Source organism: Trichechus manatus, unplaced genomic scaffold (assembly GCF_000243295.1).
Source record: "Trichechus manatus latirostris isolate Lorelei unplaced genomic scaffold, TriManLat1.0 scaffold00187, whole genome shotgun sequence".
Lineage (NCBI taxonomy): Eukaryota > Metazoa > Chordata > Mammalia > Sirenia > Trichechidae > Trichechus > Trichechus manatus.
The window spans coordinates 2,293,977-2,320,234 of NW_004444123.1; the positions used below are offsets into that span (position 1 = coordinate 2,293,977).

General features: G+C 46.2%; 1 protein-coding gene across 1 annotated transcript in view; it reads right to left on the reverse strand.

Annotated features, from left to right (window-relative positions):
- The window catches only part of PROX1 (prospero homeobox 1), a 54,825-nt gene extending 33,898 nt beyond the window's left edge, over positions 1–20,927 (reverse strand). The window contains exons 1-3 of the mRNA XM_004387522.2: positions 20,707–20,927; positions 11,085–12,873; positions 3,950–4,057 (exon numbers count right to left, since the gene is read on the reverse strand). Coding sequence (XP_004387579.1) covers positions 3,950–4,057; positions 11,085–12,806 — 1,830 coding nt within the window. The 5' untranslated portion in view covers positions 12,807–12,873; positions 20,707–20,927. The remainder of the gene's footprint in view (positions 1–3,949; positions 4,058–11,084; positions 12,874–20,706) is intronic.
- Positions 20,928–26,258: the final 5,331 nt, after the last annotated feature.

Consider the following 26,258-nt stretch of genomic DNA (forward strand, 5'->3'; position numbering starts at 1 on the left):
ACCTCCCTCTACCTCTCACCACGCCACCATCTCTGTACTGTATATGACCTCCCTCTACCTCTCACCACGCCACCATCTCTGTACTGTATATGACCGCCCTCTCTCTTCGCGTTACTTCTAAAGTAACTTTAAAGCATATCACCGGTTGCCCTTGAGTCAGTTCCAACTCATGGCTACACCTTGCATGCAGAGTGGATCTGTGCTCCATAGGGTTTTCTTTTTTCTTCCTTTTCTTCTTTTTTTATTTATTTTGTTGTTGTCTTTAAGAATATACACAGCGAAACGTACACCAGTTCAACTGTTTCTACATGTACAATTCAGTGACAGCGATTACACTCTTCAAGTTGTTTAACTATTCTCCTTTTCTGAGTTGTTCCTCCCCCATTCACATAAATTCACTGCTCCTCAGGGTTTTCAATGGCTGATTTTTCAGAAGTAGATTGCCAGGCCTTTCTTTCAAGGCACCTCTGGGTGGACTCAAACCTCCAACCTTTCGGTTAGCAGCTGAGCACTTAACCATCTGCACCACCCTGGGTGATACCCCCATTTCTAAGAAAAGTGAGCAACGCGGTGTGCGTCACTCCTTCTGTTCACCTCCTGGAGCTAGCCGGAGGGTGAGCTCGGTCTGCACCACCAGCTGCGTCTCAGGATTCCGAAGCGACACCTTAACCACGAAACAAAGCATTTTCTGCTTGTGTTGTTTCTCCCGGGTTTTACTTGCAACACTAACATCTAATCACTATTTGAAATGACTTTATGATTTGGAACGTACATTTTGATAGAATCAGGGTTTTCTTTTAGATGAATATAGCCACACTCAAATGTAGGCTTGTATCTTTATGACAAGCGTTACTTGGGCCATAGGCACATGGAGAAATCTTTTTCAAGACAGATGGTGTAAGGTTTCACTGGAGATAAAACCCTGAGGTCCCTTCACCACTTTCTAGGTACTTCTCAGTTCTGTGTTGGTTTCCTGAATCCCCACCAAAACAACATTTGGACCATGTACAGAGAAGCATCTAGCAATTTCAGCCTTATAAATAAGGACCCACATATCTGTATTTCTATATAAATACATATATATGTGTATGCACATCATAATATACCTACACATGTATGAGTAGATTTATTGTAAACACTTTTATTTCTGCTTATTCTTGGTGGTAAAGAAGTGCCAGAATGCTCTGCCATTGTTTTCTGAAAGTTCCTGGGCCGCTGTGTCTGATTATTTACCCTTTGCATGCCTTACTTTCCACAACCCTCGGCATAAGCTCAGGGAATGCAAATTCATCTATTACTAGCCAGAAAAAGAAAATATAATTAGGAAAAATAAAAATGGATAATTCATTCCAAAAACAAAAGGGAAATGACCTTCGGTGATTTTCTGTTCTGCGTTGTATTCCCCACCCTTTCCCCTTCGTTAGAGTGGATAATTGGGCATTAACTGGACTCTTGTACTTTAATAATCTTCTACCCCAGTACGGGCAGAGTACGGGTAGAAACTGCAATCTGAGTATCAGTGTTTTTTAAAAACAAAACATTCACCAGGTATTTAATTGTTATTTACATAGAATGCGCAGTTATTTGCAAAGCTGAACCACTCAATGGATTCTAAAAGAATGGGGACAACTCTGTGTCGATTTACACTGCACAGTATTTATGAAACTACAGGTCAACAATTTCTCCCCACTGCTCCCTTCCCACCCGCCTCTGCCCCACAGACGTGAATGTCTCTGTTATTTACATCTACTGTGGAGTAGTGTGCCTTCTGCTTTCCACCCTCCTGGCGGCTGCGTTTCAATGGCGGGTGAGTGGTCCCTATTTATGCTGTCTATAAAGCTCTTTGGAGTCCTGCTGGACGAAAGGCGCCATATAAATAATATAAGGTATCGTCGTCGATACATCACAACCCTGCAGATCACTGCACTCAGAGGACAAAGGGGGGAACACACACACACACACACACACACACAGAGCCACCCGAGCTGACACTTCCCCTCCTTTCCCCATGGCACCTCCAAGAACTAAAGTGTTGGGAGGATTCCCTGAAAGAAGACTTTGCCAGGTTCTGCTGGGGTCTAGAAGCTGGCTGGTCCTCAGTCAGTGGACAAATTCCCTTAAATCTGTCTATTCTAGATTTTTTTTTAAAAAAAGTTGCTCTCAAGTCAGTTCCAACTCATGGCCACCCCATGTGTTACAGAGTAGAACCACTCCATAGAGTTTTCTTGGCTGTCGTCTTTACAGTAGCAGATCGCCAGGCCTTTCTTCTGAGGCACTACTGGATGGGTTTGGACTGCTGACGTTTAGGTTAATAGTTGAGGGAAAACTGCTTGCACCACCCAGGGACCTTCTATTCTAGATCCGAAAGCCAAAAACCAAACCTGCTGCTGTCGAGTCGATTCCGACTCACAGCGACCCTACAGGACACAGTAGAACTGCCCCAGAGGGTTTCCAAAGAGCAGTTGGTGGATTCGAACTGTCAACCTTTTGGTCATCAGCCGAGCTCTTAATTAGTGCACCACCAAGGCTCCTCTCTTCTAGATAAACAAACCAAATCCATTGTCGTCAAGTCGATTCCGACTCATAGTGACCCTATAGGACAGAGTAGAACTGTCCCCTAGTGTTTCCAAGGAGCAGCTAGTGGATTCGAACTGCCGACCTTTTGGTGAGCAGCCGTTCTAGATAGGATAGTCCCCCTGGCCTAATGTTGTCAGCTTGTTTTGTGCTTAATGACTCTCAACCAGCCGTTGAAGTTACTGCCTTTCTGTCTCCCCACCCTGCCCCGTTTGTTGTCCTGGAACAAGGAGAAAGCATGCCTTCCGCTCAAGGAGCACAGCCAGGGAAGGAGACAGACAAAAGGCTGAAGTTGATACACAATTCAAAAGCAAACAGGCGGGAAAACAGAACTTTTCTTATAAGGCCAACGAAAACATCAGTGAAGAAACCAAAACGAGCTGGACTTCCAAATGGGGCCAACGAAGCATCTTGGGCAGCCAGCACGAGACAAGCTGCGTGGAGGGGAGCGCGGAGGAGCACGAGGGTGTTGGCAGCTTGTGAGTTCTCCATGGCAGAAATAAGAACTTGTACATATGGGGGTGGGGAGAGAAGCACCAACTCTAATAAACTAATCTCAGCTAATGTAATGTTTATCAAGTTCCGTGGATAATGATACCACGCGTGTCATTATCATCATCAAACCCGAGCTATGTTTTAAAAAGTTACACATGATTAACACGACATCAACTGGATGCAAACAATTACTTAAAACCCACGCGCAGACACACACACACGCACACACACACAGAACCAGGAGGTCCCGATATTCTGTAAGAATGAGGGAGGCTGCAGCTGTAGGCCGACAGCTTTCACGTCCTCATTTGAATAATGTGTCCTGAATCTGTCACTTTATTCATTCCCCTTATGCTCAGTGCACTCTACATCAACAACAAATTAAGTTGTAAATAAGAGACAATCATCACTTTTGTTTTTACAAAGCTACTGCCTAGAGAATTTCAATGTACGCTCCTTTCGACGGGGGAAAAGAGGTGCTAGAGTCTGTTTTCATAAGCACAAATATGGGGAAACCAACAGAAACAAAAACAGAAACGGTTTACTGCTGCTGAGGGCAGAAAACACAGTTCTCTAAAGTGTATCCATCCGTTACCCACTGAAATGTCTTCCAAGAAGCTATTAAAACAAATAAAAACCGAGGCTGAGTTTCCCAGACTGGACTGTGAACCCAAGTGGCTTATTAATAACAGTCCTTCAGTACTGGCACACGAGGACCATCTTTGCTCGACACACCTTTAAACAAAAAGATGGGCGCGCTACGTCAGTTACGACACAGGTCTATGAATGAACCGCTTCTGCATTCATTTCCGTGAACTTCCGGAAGTCAAATCACCGTCACGTACGTAGCAGGTGAAAAAATAATGAAACATGTCCCTACCTTTACATCCGCGAAGTAGGTCTTCAGCATGTTGGAGCTGGGATAGCGGGTATAAAAGAACATGAGCTTTGCTTTTTTCAGGTGATTGGGTGACAATCCTTCCTGCATGTAGGATGCAACTGGTTAAGGGAAACATTTCTTTCAACACAAGGCATTCCCACCGCCCCCGCACCACCACCCAGCGTACAGAGGCCAACCAGGCAGCTGCAGAGAGGCTGGCAGGCCAACGCCACTGGCCGCCGAATCCAATGTTAACTTGCTGCCATTTATTCAAAATGATACTGCCCTTCAGAAATGGCCAAATGCAACGGTAAGGACGCACAATCGAGTTGCAGAATCTTGGCCACTTGGTGAAGGCGGCCAAACACCCCCCGTGTTAGGTCTGAGCGCCATCTATACGTTCACTTGTTGCTAGGGAGACAAATGCACCAACGCGGGCTGCACAGCTCTCCTCCGAAGACTTCCTCCTTGTCTGCAATCACGGTTCCGTTTGTTCTCTCTGCGCTATGCAGCTGACATCGAATTATTACACTAATGTACGTGAAAATATGAAATGCATTATTTTGAAGACTGTTATGCGAGCTTCACATTCTCCCTCTTAGTGCTAATCTAATGGAGCATCTTGATTCACTTTCTTCCCATCATATTATATCTTTTTAATTGTTTGCTTTTAAATAATAGCTAGACCTTGGGAGGGGTAGTTTTGGCACAGAGAGAATTCGGGGAGGAGGGCGTCGCTTTTGTTAAAGCAACGATCCAAAACCAAATACGATTTGCCTCTCCTGGATTTATAGTTAACTCCTTTGAGAGGGACACAGTAGCGGGGGCTAACAAATCAATAGATGTGGGTTAGCAGATCAATAAATGGCCACTTACCCCAAATAAGAAGGCCTATTTATCTGGAAACATCATTACCTTTTAGATCTGTAAACAGCAGCAAGTAAAACAGCTCCCGAGAGATCGCCAGGCTAACCATAACAATCCAAGCTTCCTGATTCTCCCCCAGACTCTTGGCACTCCTCAGCAGACTCGGGGCTGGGATGGCTCTGGTCACATCTGTGCCGCAGCCTGGCCCTGCCATTTCCTCAGCAAATTAATGGCTTTATAATTTATCAGAAATGAAGATGCACGTGGAGAAAATCAATGTGGTCCCCCACAAGGTCAATTAAGGGTCCTTCCTAGAAGCTTCTCTAAGGATTTTCTCTTAAAAGAGAGTCTGGGAAAAGGAAAGGTGGAAAAAAGAAAGAAAGAAAAACGAGTACACATATGCAAACACACACACAACCTGATCTATGCAACCTAAATTTTACACCTTATGAGAAAAGGTCAAACAAATGCAGATGTTTAGGAAGCGGTCAAGGTCCCACATAACCTTCATCGAGGATGGCATGACCACTCTGTAAAGAATGGCGTGACCACCGAAGTTACTAGAGAAGCATAATCAAATTAGCCTCGATAGGCTCTTGACTGCTTATAACAAGGTGTTTAATCAAATATTCTGCCGAGAATGTGTTCAGTTAGTATTCCCTTTAATACCCCATGCAATTTAAAAAAAAACCCTCTTGATTCGTAAAGAGAAAAGCTAAGTATTGTGCCCCCGTTATGCTGAAAATAAACACCGAAGAGAGAAACTTTGATTTTATGTTGGTAAGCCAAAGCAGCTTAACTGAACTTGTGTTTTTGTTTGAGATCCTTAATGATTACAAAGACGGTAATTTATGACTGACATACTTCTTGTGCCAAGGAAAGAGCTGAAAGGCCCTCCGGTAACCTCCATTAGACCGACAGAGAAGACGAAAGGAGCCCCACACTCCTCAGGACCATCTGTCCAAATGGACAAGTGAAATAATAGTTGCAAGCTGTCTCCTATTGCCTCGTGGTAAGAGTTTTAGGCAGGTCCAAACTTCGACAAACATTCTCAGACCTGGATTCTCATCTTTTCTTTTGGGCAGCTACATGAAGACCACCTCGTACATTTCATTATCAGCGGGGGAGGGGGGGAGGGGCGGGGTCTCAAATCTTTTAAAATGTGGTCCTATGAAATACAAATTGTTTTGCTGTGGTTCTCAGACAGGCACAGAGCTATCAAAACGTCCTGAATCTCTCCATTCCTTTAAATTATACTAACATGTTTTAGTTCTTTTATTTTTTTAATGTAAACTCCCCATCTTATTTTGATCAGGAGTTTGAGGCTTTTTATATAATGAAAAAAAGTATTCTAATGTGAATTTCTCAAGTTTGTTTTTGCTCTAAAATGTTTCCTGTTGGTAATACTTGGAATTGGGCAACTGGAATGGAACACAGAATAAATCTTTATCTCTCGATCATCATGTAATTAAGATAAAATTCTCATAAAATATATGTTTCTAATAAACTATTAAAAATAGCTAATGAAACATTTAAAAGCCAACAGTCAGATAATCCTTTTTTTTTTTTTTTTTCCTCCTCAAAATAAATCTGAACTGACCAATTGGTTAATTTCCCTTTTAAGTGCTTGTGCTGAAAAGCGACTGTTCTTCCAAGAAAGCACTAGCTGTTTCCAGGATACTTACACGCGCACAATGACTCATGATGGAATAGATTCAGTAAACATACAGCTGTACCCAACACGAGCTAAGCTCCATTCAAGGCCAGGAAAGAAAATGAGCACAAATAAATATTAAGGAGGTAAAGGGGGGTAGGGGCGAGGGGGACGGAAGGCAAACAAGATCTGTCCCAGCAGCTCATGTAGCTTTGCTTCAATTCTCTTAGCCATAGCTTTGTGAAGACAGATGACATTCAATTCTATGTGTAATGCAAAATAGACAATAACTGCTGAAACTGGAGACAGCTGCCAGGTGTAAAAAAGAAAGAAAAAAAAGATGATAAATCCATAAATTAATGAAAGACATCTGCTCGGAATATAAAAGATCAGAGAAGCAGGGTTCTGCAGCTGAACCTAAAGCAGGGTTCAAACGACCTGGGAATCTAAGTGTTGCTGTTTACCGACGCAATATAACCTACCTACGGAGCAGCAGCGGGAGGGGCGGCGGCCGAGGCCGCAGAGGGGCAAAGGCAACAATAATAGGTTGCAAAGGCCGCAGGAAGAAAATTCTTTTTTTTCCAGTCGAACTCTGGATTGTGGCTAGAGGTTTCACACGCGGCTGCTGTTCCAACCAAATGGACTGGGGCTACTTACTATCATTTTCAAAACGCTTGAAACCCAAGGACTTTTGGCTTGCTTCTTGTTCTCTGATTTGCTGGATTTCTAAGAGGTTTTCCCCAGGAAACTTACATGGAGAAAGAAGATCTGAACTCCCTCCTGTAATGATGGTAGTGAGAGAGCAAGTTGCTGTTCCACTAACAAGCTCAACACAGTCAGTGGGATGTGTAGTTTATGGAAATCGCTTGTGGGTTGTTTTTTTTTTTTTTTAACTTACTTGATAATTGTTTTCCGGGATGGGGGGATTAGAAAACCAGACTCTCTTGACTGTTTCACTACAGCCAAAAGAAATACTACAGCTCCACAAGATTTCTAAATGTGTAAAACATCAACTCGCATGGACTGTTTCACATTTTAGAAACTCATTCTTAATCCATGTTTTCCAGTGGTTACTTTAATTTCAGATGATTAAGCAGTCTTCCTTTCCAAACTGCAAGTATTTTTTAACATTCTCTGTAAAAGGTGAGCATGGAGAAGCTGCCTGTCACAGAGAACTGGCTCCGTTTCTTCACCTGCAAGTCAAAACGGCTTATAATACTACTCTTGTGCTTTAATTGGGTGCATGCAAATGTTTGAGGCCTAAACAAGGCGATTTTTCTTGAGATGCAAAGAGGATGAACGACAAGGAACATCATGAAGAAAAACAATTGGCTGGCTGTTTCTTTTGGAATTTGAATAAAACTTAATATTTGATTGAATGGATTCATTTGCAAAGATACTGAACACTTTTTTTATATCCAAGACAGGAGCTCTTAAAGCAGGTGCAGTGACATCCAGTTTACATGTACACATTCATTACTTCCTTTCTGTGCAAACGGATAACAATGCACTGGGTTCTATAATATAGAACACATACGTGTAATGTGCTGAATTTAGAATGGATTTATCTGAGTAGCTAGTGTTCCTAATAGTTCTTATTGTGGCTACTTTGTTCAAAGAAACAGATGATGCTCTTTGGAATGCGAAAGAACCACTCCTTATGAACTACGATTTGGAAAGGCATGAACTAAAAATAAAACCACTGTAACGACAACGACTGTAATACCACTTCATCCCATTTCTACTAATTTCTATTGATCTTTCCTAGGAATAACTGTACGACAAGTTCGAATATGGTCCCCAAAACTGAAACTGAAGTAAAACGTCACTCACTGTGATTCCCAGAAGTTTTATCAAACTACAAGCTTGGGAACTGTGACAGGTGAGTTAGGAAAAGAGCTCACTGCTAGAACAAGTTGGAGGCAGGAGAAGAGCAATCTACTCTCCCCACAAAGGCTGGGATCCTCACTGACTTCACGGACTTCAGAATTGCGTGGACCACAGAAAAGGCTGCTGGCCTATCTTCTTCCTGAGAAATAATGTATCGCTGAGATTACTGGTTAAAAGTGCTCTGTCTAGAGAGGAAAGAGAAAGAACCAGAGACTAAAAAGCCAAAGGTGGAAAATGTAATCATCAATTGCTACAAGGGGCCAAAGTTAATTTAGCTACAGAAAAAGAAACAACTCCAGGTGCAGGCAACTAACATTGTGTTTCACCACGGTGTTTCCAAACCATCACTGTTCTCCAGAACTTTACTCCCGGGAGGAGAGAGAAGTTACTCCTCTGAAGAAGCAACAACTATATTTTCTCTAACGCCTTCAGTATGTGGAGAAATAAAGGAACTTCTTTCCCTTCAAATCCTCAAAATTCCTCAGGGGATTTAGAGAGGGCGAGACAATGAGCACGGCCAACACTGAAAGCAATCCAAAAGATACATTTCCTGAGACCTAACTCACTGAGAGAGAGAGAGAGAGCTTAGACATAATTATCATCTGCTTACAACAAAAAGTCTAATAGTAAAAAATAACAACCGGCTACTCGAACTAAAGAGTTAGTATCGACTTACAGGGCTTTGAAACTATTCACCAAGAACGAGCATGACCCTTTACTCTGTAAGTGCGTGCATGGGTGCGTGCGTGCATGTGTGCGTGCACGCACATGCCTGTGCATCAGAGAGACAACCCACCATCACTGCTACTTGTTTCCAGATGAAGCTAAGAGAACTCTGAGGAGCGAGGAGGGCTCGCCTTGGACGTTAAAAACAACAACAAAAAAGTTGCCATCAAATCGATTCTGCCTCGATGGGACCCCATGTGTTTCAAAACAGAACTGCGCTCCAAAGGGTTTTCAGTGGTTGTGATCTTTCAGAAGTAGATTGCCAGGGCTTTCTTCCGCAGTGCCTCTGGGCAGATTCAAACTGCCAACTTTTCAGTCAGCAGCTGAGTGCTTAGCCGTCTGCACACGCAGGGACTCACCCTGACCTCACCCTCACATGAACTCAGAAGGTGCTCTTCCTGCAAAGGGTAAAAAAAAACCCACTCAGGCCCTCGTGCTTCCTCACTTTGCCATTCTCATCACCACCCGCTATATTCCAATCATTCTGACCGATACTGATCGTCTGACAAAGTGTAAGGAACGGTGACGGTGCAGCTTTGACTCGTGACTGACGGATTAAACCTTTAGCTCTGAAAGGTGGAGGTTAAACCAGCAAGCAGACCAAGACTCAATTTCTAGTTCTGTCTCCAGGACTCAACATCCTTCTCCCTTCTGTTTCTCTCATGACATTATTCTCTTCTTCCTCATTACCAAAAGTGACTCATGCCTAACTGCCCAAGTGGGTCTCATCCTCGTGGTTCCCACTCGCCTTAGCAGAGTTGCACTACTCTCCTGAGAGCTGGCTTCAGGATGGGCTTTGTTAACTAGGAAAACACCTCCACCATGGCTGGGACTTCACACTTACGTGGCGGCCTCTGGAGTGGGCTCAGATACTAAAATGTCAATCTCTCGTCATCGAGACTATCGCTCAAAAGCCTCCATTTAGCAACAGCCAACTGACTTGCTAAATTTTATACCCATCTGGTAAATTATTACAAAAGAAACATTCCCCCACCTGCCCTCAAACGCTACTAGTCTATTCCTCTGAGACACCCATGTCCACAAGATTTGTTAAAATTTTCCTGAAAGGACCAATTTACAGAGAAAAAAAAATAAGGACCAGTTAAAACTATCTGGAGTTCAGGATGTGTCTATTAAAAAAATATATAACTGATACTTCCACAAAAAAGTCAGGTTCAGAATTTAAGAGTCATAAAAAGACAACCATTTCTTAAGTCCAATACAGCCGAGTCTTCTATTTAATTGTGCTCTCTCGCCTTCCCAAATAATTTGCTTTGTGTATGTTAGCACAAAAGATTTCTGTGTCTGGCTGAACAGAGGTTAATCACGCATGGACACAGCTGCAGCCGACCCAAAGCACAGACCTTGGGTGAAGGAGAGAGAGGCCAATGCCAGCCGAATACATCAGTACCTGTATATTTCCTTGAGGAAAAAAAAGGGCTTACTTAAAGATTAAAGAGAAAACCTAACCTCCCCACCCCCGCCCATCTGTCTCTCACCCCAGCCTCCCACCAATAAACTGTTCCTCAAGGGATTCAATCGGGGTCTCCTTTAAAGGGACCCAGGGCCTGGCAGGCAGTTTAGAGAACTCTCCTTGTGGAATCTGAGGGATCTGAAAACTGACTTTCCTCACCCCATTATAAAACTCACCATCTTCTAAGAAAACATCTGATCGAATTCAATATTTACCATGATTCTTCCCATCTCTGAGTCTACTCTAGAAAAACAAAAGGATAAGAAGTAAGCAAGAAAGAACAGCAGAAGAAACACACTGCCGAAAATACCAGCTCCTTGAGGCAATGAACAGCTCGCCTGGGCTGCAGATTTGGGTTTAGTTTCAAGCTTATGTTCATCAGAAAGGCCCCTCCCCACATGTGCCTACTTAAGTAATAGGAAGGCTGCATTCTCAAGAACAGACGGATCTATGTTATCCTAGATACTGGGTAACCGAACCTTTGGGGAAAGCATTTCTGGTTTTGTTGTCCTGGAAAAGGATATTGCACTTCCCGAGTAGGGCGAGATCTCGGACATGTCTTGCAGATCACCGCACTCGGACTTTATGAGCGACAGGGAGAGCCCCTCGGCGGCGCTGGGCGGGTGTGCTGGTGAACAGGGGTGGTGGCTCAGGTGATGGGACATCTTGGTCCTCAGGCTCGTTGTCTCCCTTGTCAAGTCTAAGGATTCAGGAGAGGCTCTGTCCTTCCCAGAGAAGGAGCCGGAGGGAGCACCTAGCGGACTCTGAAATGGGTAGGCCATCAGGGGGAGGGGGAAGGGGTGGCGGAAGGTTGAAGTGGTGAAGCCTGCGGTGGCAGAGAGAGGGGACTGGTGCAGGGGCTGGTGGGGGCCGCCAGCAGGGGGGCCGGAGGCAGACTGGTCAGATGAGTTTTTGCGGACCACCAGGGGCAGTGCCTCCGTCTGGTCTGTGGAACTGGGCATCTGCACGTTGCTGAAGGTGTCCAGGGGGTTCGGAATGATGACGTCGCCGAAGCACTGCAGGCGCTGGTTGGCCGTGTGGAAATTGTGGTTTTCCCCGTTGACTGCGAACCTGGCCTGGGGAATCTGGAGAGGTGGGAAGACCTGAGGAAGCTGGCGGGAGGGCTTGGCCGAGAAGACTTTGACCACAGTGTCCACGACTTGCGACATGGCACTGTTCAGCTCCTGTTTCAAGGTCTCGGCCAAATGTTTGCCTTCTGGTTGTAAGGAGTTTGGCCCGTGCTCTCGCTCTTTGTTGCTGCCTTCTCGTTTGGGCTTGTTTTCAGCCATTTCCTGCTCTCTGATCAGGGCCCGCGCCCGGTCGATGAACTGCCCCGGGTCCAGCTCGCACAGCTCGTTATCTGACCTCCCGACGGAGTCCTGGGCCCTGGCCTCCAGGATCTCGGAGCGCATGCTGTCTTCAGACAGGTTGCCGTCTTCCTCATTTTCAGAATCGGTGCTGTCGTAGATCTGGTAGAACTTCTCCTGCAGCTGGCGCAGCTGCTTCTGCATGTCTTCCAGCTGCTGCTTCAGCTGTCGACGCTCCTCTCGCTTCTGTTCTTTTCGGGCGGACACCAGCTGCTGAAAGCTCTGCTGTTGCTGCTGGGGCAGCTTTTGCTTGCGTTTATTTTCCCGATAACTTTCCCGGGGACTCACAGACTGCGGAGCCATCTCTCTTTCGTTTTCATTGCCCCTTAACGCCACACTGGGGGAATGGCTCATACCCCGAATGATATTCTCCACCCGCGCGCGCTTTGCTCTCAGGTGCTCATCACATAAGCGATCCATGTCAAACTGGCTCATAGTAGGCCTGCCAAAAGGGGAAAGACACTCTGGGGGGCTGTCTCTTGAAGAGTTGCTGCATATATCCTCCTGATGGACTTCGGAGCCGGTGCTGGAGAGGCCGCTGGCTTGGAAACTGGGCTCTGTGCCACCATTTTTGTTCATGTTATTTTTCAACAGCTGGGAAATGATGGTTGCTCCTGGAAAAGGCATCATGGTATCTTCGTACGAGTTCGCCCTCTTCAGCAGCTTGCGGAGCACATTGGACTTCTCCCCATCTGCATGCTGCACCACTGAATACTCCACATCCTGCTCGGAGCCTTGGGGATTCATGGCACTGAAAAATGTTGCTCTTGCCTTAGCAAAAAATGCAGATGCTGTCCCTACCGTCCTTTTCACTCCAATGTCAACTCTTCTCCTCTTGCTTTGCCGGCTTAAGAGGGCTGTGCTGTCATGGTCAGGCATCACTGGACATTCACTGTGCCATCTTCAAAAGCTCGTCAGCTGGGCACAGCTCAAGAATCCCGGGACCCTGGCCAACAGAACAAAAGGACTGATGAATCATTTTCTTTAAATTTCTCCAAATTTCCTGACCTCAATCCTGAATCAAATGCAAAATGCATAGGCTCTGGGATTTATGGCACATTACAATTATTGCAATTTATTATGCACTCTGCTTGAAATGAAACATTTTTAAATATTTCTGCTCCACTGGTTTAAGATGGATTAAGATTAAAAAAAAAAAGAAAAAGAAAAAGCAAAAACTGCTTAAGCACCAGTAATATGATTCTCTTTCACAAATGCCTAAAATGATACTGTTTATCTGCAGAAGAAACAGTAGATTATAAGAACACAGCCTCTGACAGTCAATTGATTAAATTTTGGGCATGGAGATACATACTATGAAACAAGAGGAAAGTGATCTGTACTTAAGAAATAAGATTAAATTTTGAGGCTGTGTGAGCCTTGGATGAAAAATTCTCTCTCTGCCATAAAATTATTGGGGTTTAAAGGCTATTCAAGATAAAGAGGCTGAAATAAACGCAAATGTTAAGTACACACCCTTAGTTGCTGAATTTAAAAATATTTTGTCATACGTGAAAGGGGAAGGAGAGCCCCCCATCAGCATCTTTCCAAAACACATGAGCAATGTAGCACTGCAATAAAGGCACGAAAACAATTCTGCTTATTTAGCAGAACTCCGCGTTTTTATTAGTAAAATCACAGGTGAGGATGATATTCGCAGTTAACGTAGCTAAGGTAACCACCAGGGCATCTATAAAATCCCCTAGATGTCCTTCTGATGGGTTAGACTCTACGAAGCCGGACTCGCTGGGGGACGAGGATGCGGCCGTGCTCGAGACATCCACGTGTGCAGCAGTGAACTATTGGACTAGGCAAAGGAAACACATCTTCAGGACTGGTTTTCTTCTGATAAATCTGCCAAAAGTAATACTTTAAATGCCTAAAGAAACCCATTAACACACACCATTTATGGATCTTATTGGCTATGCCAAAATAAAGGGAAAATATAGGATAAAGGCTAAAAGAAAATAACATCAGTCCAAGGCATGAGAAAGGGAAACACCTCTCCTGTACGTGAACTGCCACTGTTTCTTGGGAACATAATATAAAAAGAGAACATCCTTGGCTGTGTTTTATAAACGGCACTTGACAGATTTTGTGACTTATTAACTAGTGATGCTGAACCCAAATTTCATATAAGATGTCACTTTTTTTTTTTTGCTTACAATTGACATTTTATGAAGAAAATGAAACTATTTTTTTCACGTAGGGTTTATCTAATATTAAACTTCACGTCTGCTTAACAGAGCACATCTTCACAATAACAGGGTCTGTTGCCAAAGGCAGCGTGCAGAGTGTCTGGAACGGCTCCCATCTCTTTTGGTTCACCTGTGAAAACATCGACGTGCTCCCTATGGCTGCATCTGTGGCTAGTTTTAAAGAATGACTATCCATGCAAATAGGCATCATTGCAGCATGAAATAACCTGTAAAAATCAAGAAAATGCTCAATGTTTAGATGGCAGCAGTGTGTATTATTTTTTAAGCCATAAGGATGTCATCCTGCTCTTTGCTCCTGGTTTCTCTATGAAGAAAAAACACCGTCAGGGTCTGTTTTAGAGTGTTAGGAGAGAAATATTGAGGCTTCTTTACATTTCTTTCTGTACTCTTGGGGATAAAATACTTCCTGTGTGATCCAGGATAAAACTTCCTGAGCTTGAAATGGAAACACAGATCCTCCAAAACTTCATTATTTGGCTCAAAATTGAATTCAGAATGATTGAGACCTGTCACATACGAAGAATAAAACTGGTTTCAGGAATACACAGATGCAGTGACAAATATTTCACTAACACATCAGATCTGATAAATCAGGTGTAGCTGTCAGGTGAGAGAAAGAAGAAGAGGGACCGAGGAAACCAAGAGAAAACAAGATGAATTCTTTCCAAGCTCTATTCATCACAGAAAGACTTGCATGTTGGGGCGGGGGGTGTTTCCAAGGAAGACATTTTTCTGTGTGTCTATCAGTTTTCCAAAATGAGAGTTCATGGCCATTATTTAAAAATGTTCTCTTTGTGTGTGCAAATCCTTTTCTCTTTAATATCACCTGCAAAACGTATGGATTTCCAACCAAAACCTTAATTTTAGCAAACTTTCTGTAGGATTTCTAAACAGCCAGGCTGGATTTCCCTCCTACTGGTGCTTGCTGTGGTAGGAACATCTCTGCAGCAGAGGCTCAGCAAGGACACACAGGGGTAAGAGGAGACAAGGGCATCCCAGGCATCCTTGCTTTCCCAGCTGTCATTCACCTCCACGTCAACCGCACTTCCTCTCATCCAGCCTAGGTATCAACAGCTGCATCCCTGCCTCATGCCCGAGCCAAGAGAGGGTTGTGCTCTTCCTGAGGTGGAAAGAAACGCTACTCTCCTCTCTTAGGTAGAGGGTAAGTGTTAATTAAACAAGCTTGCTGGGCCTGCTAAGAACAACATAGCCTATAACTCCCTCCACATTCACCAAACTAAACTGAGTTTTGTGATTCTCTTTCAACCGGTCAACATTTTTAGATCAAATAATAATTTCTGTTTTGAGCCATGAAAATGAAAATACTTCCAGGTCTTGTCGTAAAATGTTCAGAGGAGATATGACATAGGACAAATTATATAATCCGGCAAGAAAAGACATTATATTAATAGGCACAAAAAAATATATCTCTCCACATAGCTTGGACCGGTGCCCTGGTGGCTCCTAACCGAAAAGTTTGGTGGTTCAATTCCATACAGAAAGATGTGGCGATCTGCTCCTGTAAAGATTACAGTCTAGAAAACCATATGTGGCAGTTCTACTCTATCACGTGGGGTCGCTATGAGTCCAAATCAACTCAATGGCACCTAACAACAATAGCTTAGACCTATACTTAGAAATAAAGGGATCGTGGTAGTAGACACTGGAATTCCTGGAAGCTATAGGCGAGAGCAAATAAGGGTAAGTGGTTGACATAGCTCGTTATTAACATCATGTTTCAATAAATGAGATATACGTGTGAAACTATGTCTCATGTAAGAAAATGCACAGGTAAATAACCATCATGTAAATTAAATCACTTGAAAACATTTTCAAAGTGCTTCCCTGATTTCCCAGTTCCGAATTTAGAGGGTGTTACGGAGTAACTTTATCATCGATACTGTCATGTCCATTAAGATTCGGTAAAAGTTCCTTTATTTCTCAACATATGTACTAAGCCATAATGTTTCAACTATAATTATTACTGTTACTGTATTTTAATTTTACATTAAGTTTGAATTTAACAAGGCAATATGAAACCTTCTGATCAGCACTGGAGAACATGAGTATAGTAAGTATGCAGAAAAATACTGACGTAGAATTTGAACCCAAATGGATTATTGATCCGATACACATATTGAATTCCTGTAAACTCCTCTTCAATTAGTGTGAAAATCGATGTGGAATATTTTTTCATTATTAAAGATTTGGTTGCACCAATTGGCACGTCATCTACATATACGCTTTAACAGCTCCTATATGTTAACATAGCCAGTCTCTTCCAGGAAAAGATAAGGACAAAATCCAGGCATGATCAAGTAAGATTTCAACCACTCCAAAAGATTCTTCATAAAAATCTGAACTATTTGACATTATATTTAATGTGGAGAATCCTAAGGAAACCGAGGGCTTAGCATTAGCAGAAAACAAATTTTCAGTGAAGCATTTCGAAGGAATGCCACAGGGTGCACTAGAAAGTGTAAGCACTCTTTTACTTCAATAAGGAAGTTTTCTGGGGGGATGTGTTAACTTTTACTGTACCTCTCTGGGGTCCAGATTCTGGACAAAGAAGTGTTTCATTATAGTAATTATCCAGATAGTTCAGACAAATCTTCTACGGGGCCTGGGGAGTATAAGGTTGGCAGGTTTTCCTGTGTGGATTTTTAAAATTGTCTTGGTTGATAAAATTGTTTTAAGGAATTGCTTAAGTCTATACTTTTTTTAGAAAACAACCTTTGGATGAGCCTCCAGTCTACTTGGACCAAGCTGGTGACGGAATTTTTAAATGGAATATCATTAACAAAGTACATTTTAAATCAATGTGGAATTCAGTAACTCAAGGGGGGAAAATCAGGTGATTTGATTTAGATACTCCACTGTATTGAAGAGTTCATTTTTGCTAATTAGCGACTTTTTCTTCCTAGACATTTCTGCTTGTTATCAGGTTAAGATAGCCTTTGATGTTTATTTTGTAGAACTCATTTGACATAAATTAATACTTCAGTTTACTAAGATTGTATTGCCAAAATCATATATCAGGTTTTTAAATTTCCTGTCATAATAGAGTATTCAAATAATAACCATTTCATTCCTAAGCTTCCTCCATCCTATAAAAAATGCCTAACATTTTTCACCTGTAAAGTGAGCATACATTACATATTCTGAAACATGCCTAAAATATTAATTTATATTCACTTTAAAAGTAATAATTCAGTAAAATAGTAGTAAAAATTAGTCAATGAGAGAGGGAGAGAAATAATCTTAAGAAAAAACACACTTTCTTCTTTTCGCAGAAAATTGAAATACTCTGACTGTTCTCCGAAGCTTTAAAATGTACCAGGCAATAAGGTTTGAGAAATTCCTTGGTATATATCCTTCCTGTTGTCACAGGTACTTAATTAGAAGTCTATAATAATATATCCTGCACAATCCCTCTTCATGTTATAAAATTAGTAACATTTTAGAATTTCTTTGGTGGATCCTGAATCTAAAAATTCCTTATATTAGCAGTTGCAAAGACAACAGTTGCAAGACAGTCCCCCTGAATGATGTAAGAAATCCGCCCCCCCCCCCAAAAAAAAGACCTACTTGAGTTCTGAACAAAAAAAGAGCAGGTCAGGCAATTTATAGAATAAGCTAGCTCATGTTTTAGGGCTGCAGGTGTGCCTTACAGAGGAGCAATTCTGGGAAACAGATAAAGTGAGAACAAAGATGCATGTTATGTATACATGACTTTTTGTCCACAAGGTGGTGATTAAGCTAAATAGAATTCTGCATAATGGACACATAAAATATCAGAAAGAGCCAAGCACAGATAACCCCCACTAAAAACAAAGCAATGAACATAGCTTTTTTTTTTTTTTTTTTTTAATGACCGAAGAACTTCAAAAGCATCCAAGGAAAGCACTGGGGAAACTTTCCTGTTTAGGTCGGAAGAATAACTGACACCCAGTATCTCATTTTCATGGGAACAATGACCTCCACCCAAATGGAAACAATGACCTCCACCCAAACCACAGAACCAACTAACAAAAGTCATTCACTGTCTAACCTACTGCTGTGCAATTCAGGCTAAAAAAAAAAAGAGTCAAATTTTAAGAATCTAGATGCCATACTTCCTACACTGACCGAATTCCCAGTGTCTTCCCTCACACATCAAGCTAGAGCCTTTAACGTCGTCTATTTTATCACAACATGAACAGGTCCATGTCGTAGCCACATGGACAGGTTAACGCAAACGCTCTCTCTCCTTTTCCTTCCTCGCCAGATACAGTCCATTTCATTTCCAAAATTGTCAGAAGTTCTTGCAAGAAAAACCCTTCAGAGAACTAACTGCCCGCATCCTGCATCATCAAATAGAAAGGCCAAGTTACCCCTCACGTACTTGAGATTTTCCTTCCCCATCAAAGTAATATCTAGGACATCTGGCACATGTCTGCCACAAGGACAGCCTCATTCTACTTTATGAGAGAGTATTTAATATATGACTTGAAAGAGTTTATGCACGTACCTATTTCTGGTTTGCGAGAAAGCACACTAAAAAGATAAGCATTAACGATTGTAACACTTTCAAACTGACTTTGGTGTTCTTGGCAGTTACGCACTGCCCATGGCTATCCAACACACACACACACTCACACACACACACACACACTCACACACACTCACAAAAGGACGGCCACAGCTCGCTCTCTCTGCCAAGCACAGACCTGGGAGACAGGCATAAACTGGAGGAAAGCAAAGGAAAGTCAATCTCTCTCCACCTGCTGCCTGAAGTGGGGGTGCTTTTGGTCACCAGCAGACAACAGCCTGAGACAAGGCCTCGGCAGCAGCCTGCCAACATCCTTAAGAAAAATAAGCAAACGCATACGAACTTGCCCCCCACCCCCGCGCAAAGAGCTCACATGGCAGGGCTCAAAACATAACAGCCCACTTCCCATTAGCCCAGACAATCCTATTAACCAGGACGACCATAAATTCATAAACCTCTACAACCCTCCAGCGAGCATTGTGGCCTGGAGCTGTGCAGACACAGAGGAAATCTGCACCTGTCTTTCTTGACACAACACACCTGTCCGGCCCTGCCCATGCGCACTCGGCTAATAGACCTCTGCCTATCTAGCGTAGGAAAGGAAATGATTCTTTTGTAAGGGAGGGCAGGGGTAAAGAAGAGAAAGAGAGAACGCAAGACAAGAGACTCTTCCAGCCTTGACTTTGAGAGGAGGCCCTGTGCTTGCTCTGTTTTTATAAACTCAAGGAGACAACACGGACCTTCTTGGAAAAATAAAAACAAGCAGGTGAGTTGCCAGCCTTCCCCCAGGCGAAGTAGGGTTCAGGACTGCCAAGAACAGCGGTGTCACACTCCAACCTGCCTCCTTGGGCTATTTAAAACGATCGCCCAGCCCCTCCTCCCAGTTCTGCTCTCAGCCTGCCTAGAGGACTCGCAACTTCCCAAGAAGCTGGGAAGGGGCGGGAGACCTGTGAGGCCCTGGGAAGCTGTTCCCCTTTGTACCCCCTCTCATCCACGCTCTCCACCGACGTTCAGTTGTTGCAGGAGTAACTGGCTGGCAAACCAGAAGAGCCCAAACTTGCTAAACTGGACTCTGGGTGATGTCTTCCCCCTTCTCCAGGCGCCCCCTTCCTTGCCTGCTCAGGCAAGATAGCAGCTGTCCCCCTTGCCCCCCCCCCCCCCCCCCCGCCTTTCTCACTATTCCTCCCAGTAACAATTAGTCTCACCTCTCCTCTCTTTCCTCCCTACTCCTTCCAACTGGGGCAAAACTGTAGGTACCACCCAGACAAAACAAGACCGAGGCAGCCGAACACCATACAGTGCCAGATGCCTGTGAGATTCGGCGCCTCGGATATCCGCTGTTCAAGAACACCCCTACTCCCACCAGGATCCCTATCCTTCGGTCCTTCCGTGGCGCTCGAGCCCCGAACCCTCCACCCTGAGGCTCCCGGTGCCGCCTTACCCAGCTCAACTTGACCCAGCTCTGGTTCCATCCAGCTCCTACAGAGGTGCGCCGCCGCGCTCCCTTCCCGGGACCCCTCTGTCCAGAGCTGCAGCCCCGATTTCAACATTTCGGCTTCGACAGCGTTTGGAGAGGAAAGTAATGGAGCGCCCCGCTCCTTCCTCTCCCCTCCTCCCCACTCCCCGGCCCTCTGCTGGGGTTAAAAAGGAGAAGTGAAAGGTATGCAAATAACAAGCAAATTGGAAGAGCCGGGAAGAAAGGCAGCTATAATAAACAAGACAAAGAGAAGGACGTGGGGACTAGCTCCGGACTTTTAACCGGGGGAGATGGGGAGGGTGAGGTTTGGCGAAAAGCGGGGATCCTGACAACAAAAAGCGACCCGGTCCCCCTCGCGGTCCTCTCCCGAGAGATGAGAGGGCAAGAGACAGAAGGAAAGGAAGCAAACGCCTCCTCAAAATCCCGAAACAGTACACAAAAGGTGGCAAGATCAGCGGCAAGTCCAGCAACACCAGCCTCCCCCAATCGCAAACACCACCCCCAGCCACCAGCAGGAAAGAGAAAGAAATAAAAGCCAAGCGGATCACTTACTCTTAGGAACTGGGAGGAGCGGAGCGCTGAGTTCCACGGCGGCTCCTGCTTAGAAACTGTTGAGAGCCTATTTTATTAGGATTTATTTAAAGAACACCATTTTTCTCCTGGGGGGAAACTGTTTACACGGGGATGAGTAAGGGAAGTCTGTTTTCTTTTCTTCTCATTCAAGAACAAGCCAGCGCAAGTGATTCGGGAAAAGGGGAGGGGACTGGCAGGGGGAGAGGATACTTACGCGGTGCCGCGGGCAGTGGGACCGAGCCTCTTTTTTGCCGGCGGAGAGGGAAGCGCGCGCGCACGCACGGCGCTGTCTCGCGGGTGATGAATATGATAATTGGACAAGGGACGGTGAGTCTGTGCGCGGGCGAGCCGGCGAGTGGGAGAGGCAGAGGGAGAGTGGGGAGGGGAAGGACGAGAGAGGGGAGGCGAGAGAAGAGAAGGGGAGAGGAGGAGAAGCGAAGGGAAAAGGAGAAGAGAAGGGAAGGGAAGGACGGGCGGAGCCGAGCCGAGCAGCGGAGCGCAGAGCAGCGAGCGCCGAGGGCGCAGCGGCCGGGCCGAGCTCCGTGCGCCGCTCCGCTCCGCTCTCCAGGCTGCGATGGTGTATTATTTCAGAGCGCTCCCTCAGCTGAGGGCTCCGCTCCACAACAAGATTTACTTTAAGACACAGCTGAAGGAAACAGGAAGACTGCACGTCACAGTCTGACTGACGTACCCGGCCCAGCACCCAATCGCGAGGCGCCTTCGGATTCAAGGGGGGATAGCGAGGCAAGAGAACTTGGGAGGAAAAAAAATAAATAAATAAAAGGGGTGGGGGCGACGGGCTAGGAGGAGAGGAGGGGAGAGGGCCCGCGCTCCCCGCCCCGGCCTCCCTCGCCGCCCCCCGCCCTCGCCCTGCCCCTGCTGCGGGGCGACCTGCCGGCCGCGCCGGCCGGAGCGAGCCATCTGCGGGCACTGTGCGAAGCGGGCGACAGCGCGAGCGGCGCCCGGCTCTCGCGGGTTCCTCCAGGACGCAGGTCCTTCTTTTCTGTTTTCATTTCTCAGATACAGCTGATCGAGTTCGCCGAGTGGCCGAACGAGCGAGCGCTCCTCGCACTTGGGTGAAGGAAGGCAACGGAAAAGTACAGCGGAGGAAAAGTGGGGTTTTTTAAGAGCAGAGGTGGCGTTCGAAGAGGGAGTGGGGGAATCTTCAAATCATTCCACTTTTTAAGTGACAGTCGGTAGTATCAAGAATACATGTCACTTTTGCTTGCTTTTAAAGGAGAGGTGGGCAATAAAATGCAGGTAGGTTTGGGATTAAAATAATAGGTGTCAGAGACTGCACTCGGGCGCTCCTGCATCTGCTATTAGAAGGCCAGCATTGGCTGAGTCCCAGTCATTCGCCCGTCAGATTATTAGGAAGAATATTCACCCCTGGTGATCTCTAACAACATTATTTGGATTGTAGGCACAAGTATCTTTCTGGGGGAAAAACGTTACAAACATTGCTTCGCGATTATCCTTCGCTAACTCCCTCACCTCACAGTGTTCAAGAGAGAGGTTCAATACAGGATTTACATACAGTTTTGGTGCCTGGGTTACAAACTTTAAAGTTTTTTTAGGCAAGGAATTTCCAACACTTAAATCTCGGGCTTCGATGTAATGCCATAGAAAATTCATTTTGGTTTGACATTTCTTGGATGGGGGCGGGGGGCGAGAAGCAAGATTTCTTTAGATAATATAGCTCTTGAGAGTTCTTGGGGCTTGCAAGTTACCAATGCTAAATAATATTAATGCGAGCCTCCAGCCGCAGCTAGACCATCGCTTTCATGGGGCACAGTGAACGGCTTTTAACAAAGTAGCCACATTTATGACTTAAAGATCCCATAAAAGCTAGGAATTGCAAGAGCTGCGAAGCAGAGACATTCATACCTAGTCAATTAGACATTCATTTTCTTAAGTAGGACGGAAACCAGTATTCTACGTGTGTTCCTTGAATTTAATCAGATCAGAGGTTGAATCAGGTTGTGTCATGACAACAGGGTCTTTGTGAGGTGTGTTACAAGTACACTGGCCGAACACTACACCCTCTTCTATGGCACACACACACACACACACACACACACACCTTTCCTAGGACATTTACAATTTCAGCCTGAAATTCATAAAACTGTGAGGAGGATATTAAATCTTCTCTTTGAAAAAGAATAGCGATGATATTATGTCCGAGTCCATGTACTCTGTAGGAAACTTTCTGGCACGGAATTCAAACCCTGGAAAGAAGGAAAAACCAGGCTATCCAGGTTAAGTGTCAGCGATAAGAAAAGAGATACCCACCGCCTTCATTTCGCCCCCTTTCCCCGCCTCCAGAACTCCCCCCCCATTACAGAAACAACACAGACGCGCGCATACACACAACTCACACTTGCAGCGATCAGCTGTTGTATCAAGTGTTGTATCGGGATGTGGGGATTGAGGCTGGGAAGAGCAATAAACTGTCAATTTGCCCGGTTAGATGCAAGGATGGAATAGCTCCTGTTGGTGGGGTCCTTTCGAGGTAAGCGGGTGTATTGAGCGGGGAAATTTGGGTTTAGTGAATCGATCAAGGATCTTTGCTTTCTTCTTTTTCATCCAATTTTTTTCTTTAAGAATCCCAGTTTGTACATACGGATTAGCGCTAGCCCCCAAATAAACTGGGAGGAGGAAAGGATATTTGCCCTCTACACCTTCAACCCATCTGGGCAGTTGGACGTTTAAAGGGAAGGAGGGAAAAGGGGGAGGAAGGGAGACCGGGAGAGACTCGGACCCTGGAAACAAATGGCTTGAACTTGAGTCCGTAAATTGTGTCGATTGCACCTAGCGCTCGCGCGCACGTTCTGAGCACACCACGCCCGGGACCTGGCGGCGACACAAGTTTCCCGCGAGCCTCAATAAGCCCTCCATCACGCCCGAAGGAGGGCAGGCCCGAGTCGAAGTCTGGGTCACCTGCTTGGCCAACAAGGAAGCTCCCCCACCTCCCGCCTCGGCGGCGGAGGCTCGCGGCTCGCCACGCTTTTCCGCCGCCGCTCGCAGCCCGCGTTGGGGCGCAGGAGCCGCTGGTTGAAACAGGAGTGCCGGCGAAGCCGGCCAGCAAGCTCGGTCCGCCGCCTCGCTCCGAGAGCTGCGTCTGCAGAGTCCTGTCCTGTCCTCTACTGTCGGGGCGACGTGCAGGCCAGGCTCCCGGCTACCTCTCTTGGCGGAGCTGCGGCGCTCTCCCGGGTCTCGGGCAGCCTTGGAGCAAGGCTTGAGGCCCTAGCCCCCTATCTCGGGCGACTCGGGGCTGTGTTTTCTGATAGGGCAGAAGGGACCAGTCAGCCCGGAGACTAGAAGTCGCCTGGATATTGGTCCCATCTCTGAGACCAGCGGCGAAGACTAGGGGCGACACAACCCTTTTTCCGACACGTTGCCAGCACAGTCCCAGTGACTTAAAAGTTAACACAAGTTCTGAACGGTCTTCCGACAAGAAGCAGGCTGCATTTATTTATCTGAAGGTTATCTGTGTGATCTTAGTCAAACCTCTGTGACTATGATTCAGGCATCTGGTTCTAGGTTAAACACACTTCGCCTGCGTTGACATTTGTTTGGTGCCCCCCCGCCCCCTTCTTTCTTAAAGCCTTTAGGTGGGGAGCAGAGGGAAGACAGTGCATATAAGTCATTTACAAAGAAGCATCATCAGATTCTAAACAAACCAATTCTGGGAATTTCGACACCATCAAATGGAAAGGCAAACGTGGGCGTGGATTTCGGGAGGAGAATGCTGGAGATCTCGCGCGCATACACCGCCGCCACCACCAGCACCACCACCACCAATAAGGGGTAGAGAAAGGAAGAAAAGAAACAACCCCAGGGAGCAGGCCGGCCTGCTTCAGGCTGTCTAGAGACAGACCGACTGACGGCCTCTCTCGGGGCGCTCCCTTCTTCTGTGCCCAGTGTGACGCCAAGCCCAACCTGAGTTTGTTCTGAACTGGGGTGGGGTGGGCTGGGGTGGGGGGAGTGAAATGCCACAAGATCAGTAGCAAGTGGCAGCTGCGGCGTTTCTCTCCTGGGAACCCCACAGCTTAGAAGGCTCCCGAGTGATGTCTCTTTAACCAACAGCTTTCAAAATAAACAGACGCGAATCGCTCCAAAGAAGTTGAAATCTAACCCTTACAAGAATTTGGAGCCAGGGGTTTGCTGACAGAAAGGGTATCTTTTAAAATACCAGTGCCCCACTCCTCCCCCCCAAAAAATAAAGGTCCAACACATTGCTTAAACGAGTCCAGAATTGTCATAAAAATGTTAAGTTTGTCGAAAGGACTCATTACAATAAAGTGACGTGGACAGAAAGCACTCTTCCCCCGCAAACACACACCCTCGGGGATGAGGGTGTTGTCAGGCATGGAAGGGGCACCCTACTACTGATTTTATGGAAGTGGGCGAAAACAATAAAAGGGAGGGACATTCCCTGCCCTGGAGTAGAAAGGAGTAGGTTGGAAAATTGAGCTCTTCGCCGCCAACCCTGGCTTTGCTTCAGGCACCCAACTTTGCGATATCAAGAAATTAACAGATGGTGGTGAGCACGCGGAGGGCTGTTCCTTACATAATCCAGCCACTCCCGCCCGGCCGCGCAAAGCACGGCGAGGCGACCGCGAGGCCGCGCGCGCGCTTTTCCTGGGGTGCTGCTGCCCCTAAATTACTTGCCTTTTTCCAATGCCACTCTGGGCTGTGAGGGCTAGCATTTGGAGATACTGTGATTTCAGGGGACGCACACACACACACACACACGCACGCACGCACACACACGGAGCTGGCTATGTCTTCTTCAGTCGAAGAAGCTGGAGACCCCAGGCAAAGGGAAGCGGAGGGGACCCCTTGCAGGAAAACAGGGCGCTCTCCCTCGGTGTCCGGGGGTGCCCTGAGCGGAATGTCGGCGATTTGTAAACTCCACCTCCCTCGACCCCACCACCGCTGCTCAGATTAGCATTTCTTTAGCTATCTCTGTAATACAAAGAAAGGCTTGGGTCGAGGCCGCTTAGAGCGGAGGGTGAGGGTCTGAGTGTGAGGGGACGCCTCTGCACGCGGGGGCGCAGTGGGCAAAGTTTCGCAGAGCCCTGGGCACCGCCACACTTCCGAGCTTTTGCAGGTTTTCAAGCGCTCGTTCTCGCAGGCCAGGGGGTCCTTCGGGCTGTGTGGCCGCGGGCTGCCTGCGCGTGCTCGGCCACCTCCGACCCCCATTCCTACCCGTGTGCCTGTGTACCTTCGCGCGTGGGCTGGGGGGCGTGTGTGTGTTTGTCTAGCCTCCACCTGACGGCCACTCGGGCTGCCGAAGCCTGCGAGTGCTGGGAAAGTTTCGGGCTGGGAGGGAAGGCTGGAGCGTCCTCTCCAGGCACTCGGCGGGAGCGGGGCTTCCTCCTGGCCTCCCCCTCCCCACGAGCCCGTCCTTCGTCGCCGCGGCCCCGTGCTGGGGGTGGCGGCCTCCAGGCCCAGGGGAGCGCGAGTTGCAGTGGCTGCGGCGCCGCGCTCCCGGCGGAGGGCGCGCCCCTCCTGCGCGCGGCCGG